General features: G+C 51.3%; 1 protein-coding gene across 7 annotated transcripts in view; it reads right to left on the bottom strand.

Annotated features, from left to right (window-relative positions):
- The window catches only part of ACACB (acetyl-CoA carboxylase beta), a 125411-nt gene that overhangs the window by 32123 nt on the left and 75372 nt on the right, over positions 1-17916 (bottom strand). For all 7 annotated transcript variants that reach the window (XM_081286017.1, XM_081286015.1, XM_081286016.1 and 4 more), the window contains 11 exons: positions 16744-16932; positions 14856-14956; positions 13247-13335; positions 13021-13145; positions 8533-8646; positions 8331-8444; positions 7906-7995; positions 5252-5370; positions 2074-2211; positions 667-766; positions 470-577 (listed from right to left, as the gene is read on the bottom strand). In XM_081286017.1, the coding sequence (XP_081142143.1) occupies positions 470-577; positions 667-766; positions 2074-2211; positions 5252-5370; positions 7906-7995; positions 8331-8444; positions 8533-8646; positions 13021-13145; positions 13247-13335; positions 14856-14956; positions 16744-16932 (1287 nt within the window). The remainder of the gene's footprint in view (positions 1-469; positions 578-666; positions 767-2073; positions 2212-5251; positions 5371-7905; positions 7996-8330; positions 8445-8532; positions 8647-13020; positions 13146-13246; positions 13336-14855; positions 14957-16743; positions 16933-17916) is intronic.

The following is a 17916-nucleotide window of genomic DNA, read 5'->3' as shown; positions in this document are numbered from 1 at the left end:
ACAGCTCAGACCAAGACCAGCCCCTCCTCCCTGTCCAGGGGCCTCTCCACCACCAAACTCACATTGAAACTTAATGCCCCAATGTAACAGTATTGAGGGGGCATGGCCTTTAAGAGAGGTAATTAGTAATTAGGTCATGGGGTGACATCTTGTAAGGGACTAACGGTAGTTCTTGCAGGATCAGACTAGCTCCTGTGAAGGCAGGTTGTTACAGAAGAGTGAGCCTGGCCCTCCCCCCCCAGCTTCCGGTCTTACCACGTGCTCACTTGCACATGCTCCTGCTCTGTGATGTCACCTGCCATGCTGTGACACAGCAGAGGCCCTCACTAGATGCAGTGCCCAATGCAGCTTCCAACCTGGGAGCTAAAACCTCTTTACTTTATAAAAGTCACCCAGCCTCAGGTGCTTTATTATAGCAACACAAAACAGATGACCTGCTCCCCCAATGGCAGGGGCACACCCAGAGTACCTTGGACTGTACAAATGTCCTGAAAATCGGCACCAGCTCCTCATCCTCCAAATGGTCTGCGTACTGGATGGCCACGTTCAGGATGTGGATGGGCTCTTCTCGGAGGTTCTAAGTGAGAAAACAGGGCTGAGAGTAGAAGGACCGGGAGGTGCAGGCTTGGCCTCTCTGTAGGCTGCTCCCTGGGCTGAGCCGCTGACCTTGTAGTCGTCCTCCGAATACAGGGAGGTGCGGGCCTTGCTGAAGAGGGGGATGTCTTTGGGCACATTGGCAAAGCAGGAGATGACTTCATCAAAGTTCCTGGGGGTGCAGGGCAGAGAAGGAAAGCTAAGGGGCCACTCCCATCAAGACCAGGTCAAGCTTCCAAGCCAGGCCCACGGGAACCCTGGGCCTCCCTCTTTCTTAGCCAACGCAGGTTCAAGTCGTTCCTTGACTCAGTCCAAAGCACCCCAACAGGGTCATCCCCAAAAGGTAAGAATGACCCTCCGCAGCCTAGAATCAGGAACCGAGGACAGGATTCTAACTGTTGAGGCCTGCAGCTGGGCCTGAGGAGAACTCCTGACCCCCTCCGACTGGCTCAGAGACCCCAGAGACTGCCTCGCCTAAGTCACTGAGGGTGATAACAGAAATCCCCGCAGCCCAGAGACTCGACAGGATGATTCGGCAGGACAAGCCAAGCACCACACAGACCCCAGGAGCAAGTGGGGGCAGTGATGACGTGCCGAGGGCATGTGATTGACATGTGAGTTCTATTTCAAGTACTTATTTCACACACACTATCTCATTTAATTTTCACGATGCCCCAGTGAAGCAGGTCCTTCCATTATACCCATATCACAGATGAGAAAATCAAGACAGGCTGATTCATTTGTTCAGTCTCACAGGAAGGGCAGAGCTGGGATTTCAACATGGGTAAGCTGTCATGTGGCCTCATGCTCCTGATGATAATGCTATTATGATTGTGTGTGTGTGTGTGTGTGTGTGTGTGTGTGTGTGTATGACTGAGGATTAAACCCAGGGTCTTGCCTCACACATGCAAGGTAAGCGCGCTATCAGACATTTTTATTTTGAGACAGTCTCCCTAATTTGCCCAGGCTGGCCTCAAACTTGCGATCCTCTTGTCTCAGCCTCTCCAGTAGCTGGGATGACAGTTGGGCACTGTCCCCCGCCCCCTGTCCCCCACGGTTTGTTGTTTTTTAAATTCATTTTTAACTGCCACATAAAATGTAAAAAATTACACATAGTAAAGGAGAGCCAGGTAATGTTTCCATATACATATACATGGTGTAATGTTTCCATCCAGTCAAACATATTTATCTCCCAGAACATTTATCTTTATGGTGAAAGCTTTCCAAAATACTTTCTTCCAGTTTGTGAAATGGGCAGCCTCGTGACCTCGGGTCACCCTGCTCTGCTGCAGCCAGGGCCCGTGGCTCCTCTCTCACAGGAGCCTGGTGCCTGCCATGAACCCTCCCCTGTGACTGTGTAATTTTCAACTCGCTGTGCTACATGTCTGGTCCCCCCCAGCCATGTGTCTCATGAATGGCGGGATCGGGGAAGCCCACCACACACCCTGCTTGGGTCTGGGGGACCAGGCCACACAGTACCTGGTGAAATCCTCGAACCTCTGGAAGGCAACCATAGCCCCCATCCGCTGGCACAATGGAGAGAAGCCACTGTCCATGAAGAGCTCTGTGCTGTGTCTCAGTAGGTCGGGGTTGGTGACACTTATGGGCACGGCCATCCTGCAGGGTGACAAGTGGAGGGTGAGGCAGCTGCTCTGGTGCCTGGTGCCTTGGAGAGCCAGACTCGGACTAGACCCCCCCACCACGATGGGCTCTGAAACTGCAGATGGGGAGGGACGGAGGCTGGGGCCAGTGGGTGGGGGTCTCATCTGATCCCTCAGGACCTGGTGTGGTCAGAGCCCAGCGAGTGAAGGAATGCATGCAAGAGAGGCCAGTTCCCAACAGTCCAAGGTACATCCAGAGGTGGGGACTGCAGCCACCAGACAGAGAACTAACACTTCCAGCATCAATCTCTCCCGCAGAGGCCCAGGCCAGGCCAGGCGGCTGGCAAGGGGGCAGCCTCGGGGCTGGGAGCACGCCAGGCCTCCACTCCTGGCCCCATCTGCCTCCACCAAACCCCTCCAGGGGCAAGACCAACAGCCTCTATAGAGTCCAGACAGCCATGGCCCCAGAACGGGCCACTCACCAGGAGCAAATACCAAGGGGTCATCTCAGGAGGTGGGACTGAGCCCTGGACTCCAGTGTAGGAGGAGCCATCAAACGGTGCAGAAGAGAGTCCACCCAGAAGGCCGAGCGGCACCCCACAGAAAGGAGACCTGCCTGCAGGGCGGCCCGCGGTGGCATTCGGGAACTGGGTTGGGGGAAGGCGCCCACTCCTCCCTAAATGACACGGCTGGCCGTGCTGTGTACACCTGCCTTCTTCTGGGAGCCCGGACCCTGCCTGTGAGGCAGAGGGTGCCTTAGTGACCAGTACCCAGCACCAAGCTCTGGTGAGTGCTCCCGCAACCCAACAGCAACACTGCCACCTGCCATCAGCACGGGCGGGGAGGGGCTCTGAGGCCTGCTCCTGCCCCCTCGGCCCCGCCCCGGTGCCCTCTGCCTCCGTGGACACTGCCGAGCGCCCCTTCACTGTTCAGGGTCCTGAGTGGGGGTGGACTCTATCCTCTGAGTCCTTCAAGCAAGTCCTCCAACCTGGGGGTGCTCTTGGGCATCCCCCACACAGATATCTGAGTTCCTGTTGGGTCCCCTGGTAACCAGGATCCCGGGCCCCTGCTCCTGGACAACTAAACCCAGAGGTCACACGCTGGCATTCTGTGGGGCAGGGTTCAAGTGACTTTGGGGAACACAGCACTTCTAACAAACATGAAGACCTGCCCTTTCTTCCCCAGCCTACCTGACCACAGTCCTGCAGGGCAGCACTGGGCAGGGCCAGAGGCCAGGTGTGACCCAGGTCCCATCCAGCCCTCTCACAGATCCCTGGACCTGGAGCAAGTGACTTCAAGCAGGACTGACCTGCCCTTGGTCCCAGCGACCCAACTTGCCACATACCTGGAGACAGTGGAATTGAGGGCCAGGCCAGGCCCTCCTGGTGGGGAGAACTCCGTCCAAACAGCCCTACCCAGAGGCCTCCAAGGGTTGGACTCCAGGGTCAGCCAAGGCCCAGAGTCATCGGCCAGCAGTCGCAGCTCTTAGCAAGGCCAGAATCTAAGACCTAGACCAGGAACCCACCCCCACAGTCCTCAGTGTCTCTCTGGTCAAAACAGGACCTGGAGCCCATCCTGGGCAATACCCTGGTATCCACACAGGTCCTCCCTGAGATGCGAGGCATGGCCCAGGTCCTTGTGTGAGCGCCCTTCCTGTCCTAGAGGGCTGAAGTGCCCAGACAGTGAGGTCAGGAGAGAAAAGCACTGCCCCCCAGTGGCACACCACACCTCCCGCCACCCCCAAAATGACCCCAGGCCAGAAGCAGCACAAGACTTTTCTCACAATGGGGTAAAATATCACGATTCTCTTTTTTGGAAATATGAAGGGTCAAAATAAACAATACGTTGCTTATGGCCTTGCTAAGTGGCTGAGGCTGGCTTTGAACTCAAGAGCCTCCTGCTTCAGCCTCCCGAGCCGCTGGGAGGACAGGCATGAGCCACTGCACCCAGCCTAAAATATATTTTTCAAAATCCTAAGAGACCAGGAAAATCCCTGCTTGCAGAAAACATGAAGCCTGCTGCCTGAAGAGACATAAGACCTGATCAGGGGAACCCCAAATCACCACGACACCATGTAGCCACAAGCAATGTGGGAAACCCCCAGGAACCCGTAACAGAAGAACAAGGAAGAGTAGAAGGGACTGCTCTGGACATCAGGGGGACATAATTACTTTATGGACGATATGGCACGCCACCTGACCAGAATGGGACTTCGTGTCCTGAAATAAGATGGGTTAAAACACAGACCGTGAGCCCGCAGTACACACGCCAGCTGTCCCCGGGTGAGAACACCGTGGGGTCACTGAGCCACGGTGCCGGATGGCCAGACTCCAGTGGGCACAGGCCATGTGCCCTGCACCTGGCTCCCGAGCACGCTCAAGGGCTGGGGAAAGCACCCTGAGATGAGCCCCTGACAAAGTAAGCTCAGCTTCCCACCCCAGGTGACTGAGCAGCTCGGCCCAGGTCCAGAGACACCCCAGGCTCCCATTTGTAAAATGCAGATGACATCCCGTTTGGCCAACAAAGGGCAAAGGCTCAATGAAATAAGAATCTATAACCCTGAGCACAGTGTCCGGCCCACAGCACGCCATCGGGCGGTTACAACAACAGTACTGGTCACAATCGTCACGGGGATTGCTGATACCCACAAACTTCTCTGTGCCATGTGCTAACCTAAATGGCACATGTGCCTTATCTCATTTACTCTTCCCAACGGTGGAGGACAGCACTCTCTACTGGAACTTTCTAGAACATTCTGGCACAGTCCAGTAGAACACCTGCGAGCCCCATGTGGCCACTGGGTACTTTAAATGCAGTTGTTATGACCGAGAGGCTGAAGTTCTTCACGTTATTTCCACTTGATTTAATTTAAGGAGGTAGAGGTGGGTAGGAGGTGGGCCGTGGTTGTACCTCCACAGAGGAGAGCACAGAGCTGTGGGAGAGCCACAGCGAGGAAGGGGTCTTCCCGACGTCCACCCAGCAGCACTCCAGAGGCACCGGCTGGGTCCTCACAGAGGACACAGGTCAGAGAGGAGAAAGGGAGCGCCAGCACCTACCGGTTTGGATGGGAAGAGGGCAGCATGAACTGGAACTCCACCACACAGGTGCCATCTGGGAGCTGCCGGTGCTGCAGGCTGTTCAGCTCGTAGGCGATGTAGCCTCTCCGCACGTAGACCTGGGGGAGAAGAGATGCTGTGGACATCAGACGGCGCCTGTGTCCTCCAAACCTGAAAAGCCCAGGCTGAGGGATACCAGGAAAGGTATCCGCCGAATCTCTAAGCAGCCGCTGAGAACATCCCCGTGAGAGCTGATGGAGTTTTTTTGCTTGTTGGTTTGTCTGTGTACAGGGCTGGATATCAAGTACGTTGGGCTCTGCGGGACACATCATCGCTACTACGAACACTTGATGCTACTGCTTTACGGAACCAGCCTTAAAAATATGTACAGGTGAGGCTGTTCCAAGAAATTTTATTTATGAAAATTTTATTTATGAAATATGTCCTGTGGGCCACAGCTTGCCAACCCCTGCTCTAGAGCAGTTCTGGCCAATAGAAATACAACACAAGGGGCTAGAGATGTGGCTCAAGCCGTAGCGCGCTCGCCTGGCATCCGTGCAGCCAGGGTTCGATCCTCAGCACCACATACAAATAGAGATGTTGTGTCTGCCGAAAACTAAAAAATAAATATTAAAAAATCTCTCTCTCTCTCTCTTTCTGTCTTAAAAAAAAAAAAAGAAAGAAATAACAATACAAGCGACACCTAGAATTCTAATTTTTTATAGCCATGGAGAAAAAGAAAAGGAACAGCTAAAAATAATTTAATAATACTCTTATTTCTCCCTGAATATTATCATTTCAACATGTAATAAAGGAAAATATTTGCATATTTCACATTCTTTCCCCCCTACTAAGTCTTTGGAATCAGGCACAGCTTGACTCAGACAAATGGAATTTTAAGTGCTCACTAACCACTTGGGCCCAGAGGCTGCCATAGTGGGGGACACAGTCTGGTGTTCAGATGCTGGGAGGTTTTTAACTGCCTGGAGAATAGATGGTCTCTGCCACAAGAACTAAAATAACAGTGTCCGGCTGGGGCTCAGCAGCAGAGCTCTTGCCTAGCATGTGCGAGGCCCTGGGTTCAATCCTCAGCACCACATAAAAATAAATAAAATAAAGGTATTGTGCCCAACTACAACTAAAAAATGAATATTAATAAAATAAATAAAATAACAGTGTCACTGCTGCCCTCTAAATGACCTGCTTCCAGCTATGCTCGATGGCCTGTCATCCCAGTGGCTCAGGAGGCTGAGACAGAAGGATCTTGAGTTCAAAGCCAGCCTCAGCAACAGCGAGGCCCAATTCAGTAAGACCCTGTCTCTAAATAAAATACAAAATTGGGCTGGGGATGTGGTTCAGTGGACAAGGGCCCTGGAGTTCAATCCCCGGTACCCAAAAAAAGAAAAAAAAAGTGCCATTGTAGAAAGTGATAGAATGTATAGAAAGTACATCCTAGAAAAATCTCTAATACACATAAATAGGACTTAGTGCTTTAAAAAATACTCATGAGTCGGACGCAGTGGCACAGGCCTGTAATCCCAGCAGCTCAGGAGGCTGAGGCAGGTTTGCAAGTTCAAGGTCAGCCTCAGCTACTTAGAGAGACCTTGTCTCAAAATAAAAAATAAAAATGGTCGGGGATGTGGCTCAGTGGTAGCGCATCTCTGGGTTCAATCCTCAGTACTACAAGATGAATAATTAATAAATGTTTAATGAAATGAAATTAAAAGTACTGACGAGACACACTGGGTCTCACTGTTGGAAAACAGGAGTGAGGCCTCAGAAGGACTCTTCCAGAGCTGAACACGAAAAGGGGTATAACCTGCAGGTCCAGGAGGCCCAGTGGCTGCCACATGCTCACAGCTTCAAAGGTCTCCAGGAAGACCCAGCCAAACCCGGCGTTCTGGTGGGTGACTCACGGGGGCTAAAAGATCCAGGAGAGTGGTGGGCAGTGGGGGTCAAGCCACTGGACTTAGAGAGCCAGGCGATTAGGAAAAACCATGACCAGTCATGTAGTCCAGGTTAAGAGAGCCACCTAAGTGGCCAAGGGTCACCTCCTGTGTCCCACAAAAAGCAGAGTAAAAGTCTGAATTCCTGAAAATAAGTGATCACCTCTTGGCTCCTAAATGCAGAGAGATAGGAGCAAGACCACCTGGCCCTCATCTGGGTTTTGCTGCTGGTCATACATACCCTTCTCTGTCCTGTCACAAAGCGCAGTCACTTTAAATAGTCACCCAGGCTCCTTCTGGCTCTCAGAGCTCCAGGTAGAAAAGTCTATCTGAAGTATTAATTAATGCGCACAGTCAGCAAGTCTGGACAAGGTGCCTTGGACTTGGATCTGAGGGTGAGCAGTTAGCTGTGTCCTGCCTGGAAGAACTGCGGTGACACAGGACACAGCAGTGGTTACCTGTATAGACTTTGCAACAAAAAGATCTAGTGGAAATCCTGGTCCTGCCCCTCCTAGCTGTATGACCTTGAGCAACTCACTTCACCTCTGTCTCAGTTCATTCCTCTGCAAGATGAATACTAACTTGGAGAGCATAAAGTCATGTTTGCAAGGCCATGGCCCAGGGGGGTCAGGCGCGGGCCAGCCGGCACTGAATGTTACAACTGGCAAGCTCAGGCCTACCACTGTCCCCCAGGCCTCCCCTACTTACCTCCAGGGAAGCCATGCAAACGACTTTGTTAGTGTGATAGAAGAAGGAGGGCAGGACGTCAAATATGGTCGTTTCTGAGAGGATTAATTTCTATGGGAAATGGAAAAAGGGAAAAGGAAAAAAAAAATGTGAACAGGTTTTAACCACCAACCAGAGGCGCCGGAGGAGTGGGAGTAGGAGAAGATGGCCGCGGTGCTGTCCCTGGCGCTGGCCAAGGACCCCGAACTCCGGGCTCCTCCCACATGCAGCCTCAGAAGACCTGCCAATCAAGCCCTGGATCCTGCCCAGGGTTCCCAGCTTCAGATGCCGGGGTTCCTGGAAGCCTGGAAGTGAGCACCCTGAAGCAGGGGGAGCCTGTAGGCCCCTAGACCCCCACCTGGGCCAGGGCGTGCTCTGTGGAAGCTGGAAGGAAGAAGATGTCCCACCTTGAGGTTTTCTGGGCAGAACTGGTGGCCATACATGTCGATGGCAGACAGGAAGATGGACTCCACCTGGTTGTGCCTCAGCTCGTAGGAGGGGAGGTGGGAGGCGATCAGCACCTGTCAGGGAGGGGGCGAGGCTGGCATAAGAGAAGCCGGGTGGGCTCGGGGCAGCCACGTGCCTGGTCCGGGTGCCTGGAGCCCTGACCTGTCTGGCTCTGAGGGCCACTTTGCAGTGCTCTGTCTTGCTCAGCTGAGTGAGCTGGTGGAGGATGGCGGTCAGCTCGTCCGACAGGGAAGGGTCTGGGCCACAGAGCTCATCCTTTAGGGGACAGAAACAGAATCCAAATGAATTTTCTCTGCCAGAGGGGAACAGGTCAGGCGTAAAGTTGCCCGAACAAACCAGTGTCCGCTATCAGGGCAACAGGCACAGCCTGAGACACTCCTTTGCCCCTCTCTACCATGGGCACCCCTACCCCTTCATTCACCCAGTTGCCCACTCATACTCCAAAACACACCCTCAATACCTAGCAAGAAGAAAAATACAACTAAGCTGGGCGCGGTGGCGCATGCCTGGAATCCCAGCTGCTCAGGAGGCTGAGGCAGGAGGATTGCCAGTTCAAAGCCAGCCTCAGCAACAGTGAGGCGCTAAGCAACTCAGTGAGACCCTGTCTGTAAATAAAATACAAAATAGGGCTGGGGATGTGGCTCAGTGGTCGAGTGCCCCTTGGTTCAATCCCTGGTACCAAAAAAAAAAAAAAAAAAAGAAAAAGAAAGAAGGAAAAGAAAAATATAACTAAGTCTTTGCCTAGAGCACAGGTTGAGTGATGCTTCTTTGAAATGCTGGGAATAGCAGTGTTTGGGATTTCAGATCTTTTTTGGGAGGAGGGAGATTTTGGAATATTTGCATATACATAATGAGTTATCTTGGGGACAAAACCCAAATCTAAACATGAAACTTGTGTATGTTTCGAGTACATTGGGACTAGGGACAGAGCACAGTGGGAGAGAGTTTGCCCAGTATGTGGAAGACCATGGGCTGGAGCCCCAGCTCTGCAAACATAAAAAACAGACAGACAAATAGTCGCACATACACCTTACACACACGCAGCCTGAAATATTCTGTGTGATATTTTTAGTACATCTACATTTCAACTGCAACCCATCACAGGAGGGCAGAGGCAGAGTTTTCTACTTGTGGCATCCTGCTGGTGTTGGAAAACTTTCAGAATTTGGAGCATTTCAGAGTTTGGCTTGGGGATGCTCAATCTTATACTATTCTAGTGAGCATTCAGCAGGCACTGACTGTGATCCAGGTAAACAGCTAGATCCTTTACACACTTTTCTCCCCATTCTCCCAACCCTCTGAGGAGTTACTATCAGGATCCCCATTTTATAGATGAGGAAACTGAGGCTCGGAGCCTGTGCAAGGTGGAGCAGATCGGAGCACAGCTCTATTGGGTCCCTGAAGCCACCAGCTTCCCCCCCTGCACGCTGCTACCTGACTTCAAGGGTTCAGTCTCAGAGGGGAGGAGCTGGGAGTGGAATCTTGCAGAAGAGAAAGGGGTGCTGAGTCCTTCTGTGTGGGGGACCTTCCTGCTGGAGACTAGGACCATGGTCTCTGCATCTTCCTTTATGCCCTGAGCACAAGAGGGCCTCGGGAATGGCCAGAGCAGGAGCCTCGTCCAAGACCACAGAAGACAGCCCCCCCCCCTCCCCGCCATCAGCCACCACTGTTCCCCAAGGAGTCTCACCAGAGGGCGGGGCTGTGACCGTTTCTCATGCACGGGTTTCCCTAATTATGTTAAACCCACGCGGCTTTTAGAGTCGGAAATTTATATATATATATTTTAGTTTTAGGTGGACACGATATCTTTATTTTACATTTATGTGGTGCTGAGGATCGAACTCAGTGCCTCGTGCATGCTAAGCGAGCGCTCTACCACTGAGCCACATCCCAGCCCTAGAGTCATAATTTTTTATGTATTAATATTTCATACATAAGCACACAGGCACGTCGACACTCAAGAAATTTCATGGGAAATTATCTAAATCCTCTCTCCTCCCTCAGTTCTGATGCACTCTGTATGGTCAAGGGGTGGTGACATTGCCCTCACCATGCCACCCAGCTTGTGGCTCCAAGGAGAGCACAGAGGGCAGGCACTGTTCAGCCACCAGGAAGGCAGAGTGTGATCATGGTGTGAGTGTGTGTGTGAGAGTGTATGTTTGTGAATGTGCGAATGTGTGTGTGACAGTGTGTACGAGTGTGTGAGAGAGTGTGTGTGCGTGTGTGACAGTGTGTGTGAGCATTTTAAAAGCCAGGACACCACCCTGCACACACAAGAGCCCCGAATCCCTTCTTTCTTTGTCCTTGTGTACTTTATTCCACACTACCACGTTTTGTTTTCTTTATCTTGTCGCCAAGTTCTAGGACCCCTAAATGACATGCAGAAACTATGTCCCCTTAATAGGCTCCAAACAATCTCATCTCACAGGAATCAAAGTGGGAAGCCTTTGCTGAAAGCTTCTGCAGGACCAAACTCCACCGGAAGTAAAGAACTCACTGATTCCTAACAAATGAAAGCAAAAGAGCCACAGAGTGAATCTCACCTCTGACCCCCAAACCACGCCTGGGACAACATTCTGGGCGCAGTGGCACATGCCTGTCATCCCAGCAGCTTGGGAGGCTGAGGCAGGAGGATCGCGAGTTCAAAGCCAGCCTCAGCAAAAACGAGACACTAAGCAACTCAGTGAGATGCTGTCTCTAAATAAAATACAAAATAGGGCTGGAGATGCAGTTCAGTGGCCGAGTGCCCCTGAGTTTGATCCCTGGTACAAAAAAAAAAAGAAGCAGCAGCAGCCCCAAGTAAGTGTCCCAATTCTCTGAGCTGGGCCATTCCACCATCTCCCCCAGGCTGACATCTGGTGCACGTGATTTTAGAAACTTCAAGACCTGAAGAGTCAGGTCTTCGAATGCCAAGCCGACTCTGACACACGACAGGAAACCTTGCTCTACACACTTCACAAACACTCCACCAAAGGAAGTGTTTTGAAAAGCGTTCTATTACTATAGCTGTGGAATTCTCCGAAGAGCAGACACCTCCCTGGGCACAGGTGCCCGATCCTGGCCTCACCCTGTAACTACTTTGGGGAGTCCTCCCCCTGAAATTAATTTTTAAAAACTTCAGAGGTAACGAAGATCCATGTGTTGACAGCCCCTAAACACCCGGAGTCGCTAATTGTTAACTTTTTATCACAGCAGCACACTGGATTTCGCTGTAAGCACATGTGCATGCTCACACTCTCCCTCTTCTTGAAAGTGGGATGCAGACACCGTGATCTTTTACACTATTTAAGTACATATCTGGCTGAGAGAAAAGATATTCTCCCAGTTGCCTACAGAACCTCTAAAAAACAAAAGAAACTAAACATGACACTAACGATATTACCCGACACACAGTCCATGTTTCAATTTCCCATTGCCGAAGCTTTCAAAATGTACTAATCTCTGGGCTCCATTTCCAAAACCTCTGATTTAATTGAACAAAGGGTAGGGTTTGAGCATCTGTTTTTTTTTTTGTTTGTTTGTTTTTAAGCCCTGTTGCCCACCAGGTGCTTCTCATGTGCCACCAGGATTGAAATGTGCTGCACAAAGAGATGTTAAAATGACCCTTTCCAAAATACCAACATTGATGAATACAACTTGTTAGATGTTTACTCTCCTACACGCCCCGGGCCCAAACTCTGCCAACTGACTATTTTTGTAAATAGTGTTATAGGAGCTGAGCATGGTGGCACATGCTTGCAATCCCAGTAGCTCCGGAGGCTGAGGCAGGAGGATCACAAGTTCAAGGCTAGCCGTGGCAACTTAGTGAGGCCCTGAGCAACTCAGCAAGACCCTGTCTCAAAATGAAAAATAAAAAGGGCTGAGAGTGGGGCTCCATGGTTAAGTGCCCCTGGGTTTAATCCCTGGTAACCCCTCCCAAAAAAATAGTGCTATAGGAACCCAGCCTCACTCATTCTAGCTGCTTGAGATTACAAGCTCATGGGGCTAAAGAGCTACAACAGAAGCCCTGTGACCACGAATCTGAAATATTTACCCTCTAGGGCCCTTTACAGAAAAAAATTGCCAAGCCCTTCTTGCTCTAAGCCAAGTCCAAGTCTCTCCTTCTCTGCTGATCCTACATTTTCTAAGGAGTCATCAGGACAGGTATCCAGGGGGAAAGTCTTTAACTATAAAGACTGCTTATGACTATCTTGCAGGAAATGCCTTACGTCTCCAAGAAGGCACAATAAGGACCTACCACCAGACCAAGAACACAATACTCCTAATAGCTCATGATGCTGGAGCCAGGCTGTGGGTTCAAATCCTGGCTCTGCACTCACAGAGCTGGGTACCCTTGGGCAAGTGGCTTTACCTCTCTGAGCTCTTCCAATGGGAGGTGAGAACCGTTATTAGGGTTTCTGTGAGAACTAAATGAGTTAATATTTATTTGTAAAGTACTCCAAGAGGGCCTGGCACAGAGCAGAGGCTTCGGGAGTGACCCTGCCTATGGTTGCAAACCAAGTTTTACTGGAACACTGAACAATGGCAGAGTCGAGTGGTCCAGACAGTGCCCACCCCGCCAAGTCCAGAATGCTTGCCTTCTGGCCCCAGACCCAGCCCGGCTTGGGGTGGAGGACACCTCCTGCTTACTATCAGCATGATCACCAGCTGGTTCTTCTTGGCCACCTGTGCATGGGAGAAGATGCAGTCCAGCACCTGGGACATGTCCGGCTTGAACTGCTCCCTGAGGTTTATCACACACTTGTCGTAGTGAGCTAGAGGGGAGAGGAGGCGGCCTGGGGTTAAGACGGCGGCTCCTCCCCACTGCCCGGCCCAGGTCTGCCACCCGTGCCATGAGCGGGGCCCTGTCTCTTGCCTTGTTGGAAATGATGCTCAACCTGCAAATATCTCCGCAGGAGATCCAGCACCACCGCCTTCATGTAGCCACGGGTCCCACTGCGGTACCTGGGGAGAGGAAGGCAGCCAGGTTACCGCCCACCTCGCCTCCTGGGACATCCCCCAGGGCTTTTATGGCTTTAGAAAGGAGGTGACAGTCACCCAGCACGTGGAGGCTGTGCCCTCTGCGTGGAGGCTGTGCCCTCTGATTCTCAGGCACCGTGGCCTGGGCCTGCAGGCAGACCTGCCCCTCAAACCAGCGGCCCTGCTGGGTGAGTACCCGGGATGGAGCCCTGGGGCAGCCCTGGCGCAGCCCCCCAGAGAAGGGAACAAACCTAAGAGAGCTGGATGCTGAAGGGGGGAAGCCAATTTTAACCGCAAAAATAAAAATGTCCGATTAAGCATCCAGTCTATAAAGAGATTTTCCCAAAAGACAAACTTGAAAGACATTCACCAAAAAATAGATCCTGTGTAAATTTCATTTCCCCTTTGAGACAAAACTTTTTCCTGGGTTAAACCGCGTTTCCCGAAACATTTTCTCTTCTAGAATATTTCTGAACACAGGGAATTGGGTTTCTCAGGGGGTGTGATACTAAGTTCTAGGGAATCAGAAACCAGCTTACCCCAGCAGGACTAACTGACAACAAAAGAACAAGAATTAAAATAGTAAATAAAAAATCATTCCAAATGCAAGTGTCTTTTCAGTCACAGCACGGGGTAGAACTTTGATAATTATGTTCAACACAGAAAAGTTTGCTAGAGACGATTAATACCATGTGTCATTCCTTCTGGGTGTTTCACTGAAGCTTAAAGGGTGGGCTTAAGGTGGGCAGCGGATGCATTTTTGGGGGGACTCCCTGGTACTCCTTGGCTGTGAGGCTTTCATTTTGTGGGGATGCGCTTCAAAATCCCCTCCCTCTGCTGCAGCTTACAGGGCCAGTCGGAGCCCAGGAGTTGCGGAACTCCTTGAAAGGAGGGTCACCTCCTAAGGTCCCCCCATTCTCTCTACCTGAGTTCCTGGCACTTGGTAATTAGGTAGTGATCTGATTGGTTCAAATCTGCTTCCATTCTCTCTATGAGCCAAGCCATCTTGCTACGTAGGTTCTTCATGAAAAATGGCAAAGATCTCTCTTATCATCAGCACAGTCCTGCAGCAGGCTGCCCCTGCCCCTGCCTACCCAAGATACAATTCAAGTTATTCACCAACCTTCCTCTGCAGTGGTCCCCAAAACCTCAATGGTAATTGCACGGTCCTTTCTTGTACATGAAACCATCTCATCCTACTGTGTCCTGATCCAAGCTACCACCTGGTGAACACTGGCCAAATGTCAAGGCTTTCCCAAGGTTAGCCCCCATACAACTCCAAGTGACGTATCTTGTGAAGTGTTTTTATACCCCTTTCGCCTGCTGGTGAACTGAGACCCACGGAGGTTAAGGCCAGGTCTCCGCTTTCAGTAACGGCAGAGCCAGGACTCATGCGCTCGGTGTCAGTGAGGACCTGCCCCTCAGACAGCACCAGGCCAGCTCTGGAGACAGGTGACCCCTCAGCGTGAAAACCACACCCCCTGGAGGGCCCAGGGGCCCTTCACCTCTGAACCAGCTGCACGATGCTCTGGGTGTTCATGAAGAAGACCTCTCGGTCGGCCTTGCGCTGCAGGGTGGCGGCGTGGCAGTCCAGGATGGTGGCAATCTAGACAGGACAAGACAGGTCTGACCACTGACAGCAGATGACGAAGCCCCGAAGTAGCCATCACGGGGTCCCACCCAGGGTTCAAAAAAATCCCAGCCCCGAAGCCATCTGGTCACCCTGAAACAGCCCTGGTCCCCCCTTGGGGTACTGCTGGGAGACTTCAAGAGCTCAGAATGACAACAGTCACCAAACAGGTGCACGGCACTGGGACAGAGGGAGAGGAAGGACCCAAGCCCAGCAAAGGTGCAGGGGAGAAAGGTCCTTTTTTTGTTTTTAAGACATTTAGCCTTTTTTTTCCAAATAGTTTCTTTTATTTGTTGATAGACCTTTATTTTACTTATATATTTATATGTGGTGCTGAGAATCGAACCCAGTGCCTCACACATGCCAGGCAAGAGCTCTACCACTGGGCCCCGGCCCCAGCCCCGGGAAGGGTCCTATATTTATATTTAGACTTATGTCACTGGTCTATTGCTTTCGGCAACAAAAGAAGCTATTGTTGCTGTTTCCAGTCCTGGGACTGAACCCAGGGCCTCGTGTATGCCAGGCAAGTGCCGAACCATGGAACCACACCTCAGCCCTTTTAATTTTTTTTTTTATTTTCAGGCAGGGCCTTACAATGTGGCCGAGGCTAGCCTTGAATTGATGATCCTCCTGCCTCAGCCTCCTGAGTTGCTAGGATGACAATGTGTGCCACCGTGTCCGGCTGACAAAGGGATTTTCAAAGAAAATTAAACCTGCATCAGGAATAAATTTCTGAAAGTTCCAACCATGTGCTTTTTTCAGTTGGGGTCCTCTGGAGCCTTGGTTTTGTTATCTTGAATTGAGATACAACTTACGTGCCATACTCTTCTCCCACCTCCTTTAAGGTGCCTGTTCCTTGGTCTGCAGGATATTCACAAAGGTGTACACCGACTAATTTTAGGGCACTTTCTTTTACGGTTTTTTGCGGGGGGGGGGGTACCAGGGATTGAACTCAGGGTCACTTGACCACTGAGCCCCATCCCCAGCCCTATTTTGTATTTTATTTAGAGACAGGGGCTCATTAAGTTGCTTAGGGGCTTCCCTTGTGCTGAGACTGGCTTTGAACTTGAGATCCTCCTGCCTCAGCCTCCCAAGCTGCTGGGATGACAGGCGTGCACCACTGCACCTGGTAATGTTAAGGGACCTTCATCACCCCAGAACTGCACACTAATTAGCCATCACTCCTCAAGTCCCCTCTGCCTTACACCCTGGTAAACTGGCCTACTTCCTTCTCCATGGATTCTCCTATTACAGACATTTCTTCTAAACAGAAGCATAAATCAAGTGGGTCTTTTGTGACTGGCTTTTTTCCTCAGCATGAATCAGCACTTCATTTATTTTTATGGCTGAACAATGTTCTAACCTTGATGAACAGCCCTGGGTTCCATTCCCAGTGATGGAAAAAAAAATCTAATCTCTAGAATTCTCAACCTCTGGGGATGACCTGTAAGTAGGTGTCAAGAAGCCCAACTTGCTGGATCTGGTGGCACATGCCTGACATCCCAAGGGCTTGGGAGGCTGAGGCAGGAGGGTCATTAGCAAGGCCCTAAGCAACTTAGTAAGACCACATCTCTAAATAAAATTTAAACAGGAAAAAAAGGCTGGGGATGTGGCTCGGTGGTTTAGCACCCCTAGGTTCAATCCCTAGTACTAAAAAAGAAGGAAGAAAGAATGAAAGAATGAAAGAAAGAACGAAGCCCAACTTGATCAGAGGCCAGACATGGAGAGCGGGCATCCCCGTGGGGCTGGCTGGGGCCACGTACCTGCTGGCTGGGGAACTGGCACAGCACGGAGGTGATGTTGCTGGCGTACTGGGCCATCACCCTGCGGACTGACTTCTCCACAGGGACGGGGATGCGACCCGACACGCTGGTCATGATCTCCTGCAGCTCCAGCAGTGGCAGTGACGGGTGCCGGAGGGTCGTCATGAGCTTCTGCACCCACTCCTTCAGCTGCGGCGGAGACCACCCCAGTCAGCCACAGCCCCACGTGGCCAAGGACCCTGCCACCCACCACAGCCCAACCCAACTCAACCCGCCCAGGCCTGAGCACTGCTGTGGCCAAAGAACTTGACCCCGCAGCCTCTAGAACAGTCCAGAGGGGCAAAGGCCCCCTGCTCCCTTCTCTGCACCCAGCACAGGGTGAGGAGGAAACGTAAGGTCATGTGACCAGCTAGCATTTGTGAGACACTTGCTTAGTGACAGACACCCTCAAAAACCTTTCTTTAGAAGCTGTCCTTTGATCCTTAGAAATCATCCTACCAAGTAGGAATGATAACCGTTTCCCTTTCACAATTGAAACTAAAACACAGAGGGGTTGATTAAGTTACCCCAGATCACCCAGCTATACCAAGAAGCAAAACCAGAATGCAAACCAAAGCCACTGAGCTCACATGCCTCCAACAGCTGCCCTACTCTGTTTCCAGTGTGTCTCTGACCACCAGAGATGGTCTTTGGGTGGGGATGATAACGGTGCCAACTCCAACAGTGAAGGAGGTTCAAAATGTAACTGGCAAGTGCAAAGATTCTCTCTGCAGCAATATTCTATCTATAGAAAGACTCTATCCCTACAGCAATCATCATTAGGCAGTGTGGCACAGTGGTGAAGAGCTCAGACCCTGAGGCCAGATGGTCGGGGTTCAAACCCCTTCTTTACCTCTTCGTGGGAGAAGCAGGGCACATTTCTTACCCTCTCTGTGCCTCAGCTGCCCCATCTGCAAATGGAAATCATAAAGGTTCCTGCTTCCTAGGTTGCTGGGAAGATCTGATGACTTCATCAACTTTACACACTGAGAACGGCATCAGGCACATAGTATGTCCAGACAAGGGCTGTCACCATTGTCCTCGCCACCTGTCCTCGCCACATCACTGAGCCTTGCTCTCCTGAGGGGCAGCCCTCAGGGGGATCTTGGTCGGTTTAGCATCAGGGGTCTTTCA

Source organism: Spermophilus citellus (genome assembly GCF_964194105.1).
Source record: "Spermophilus citellus genome assembly, chromosome: 3".
NCBI lineage: Eukaryota > Metazoa > Chordata > Mammalia > Rodentia > Sciuridae > Spermophilus > Spermophilus citellus.
This window is presented reverse-complemented; position numbering and strand designations above follow the sequence as displayed.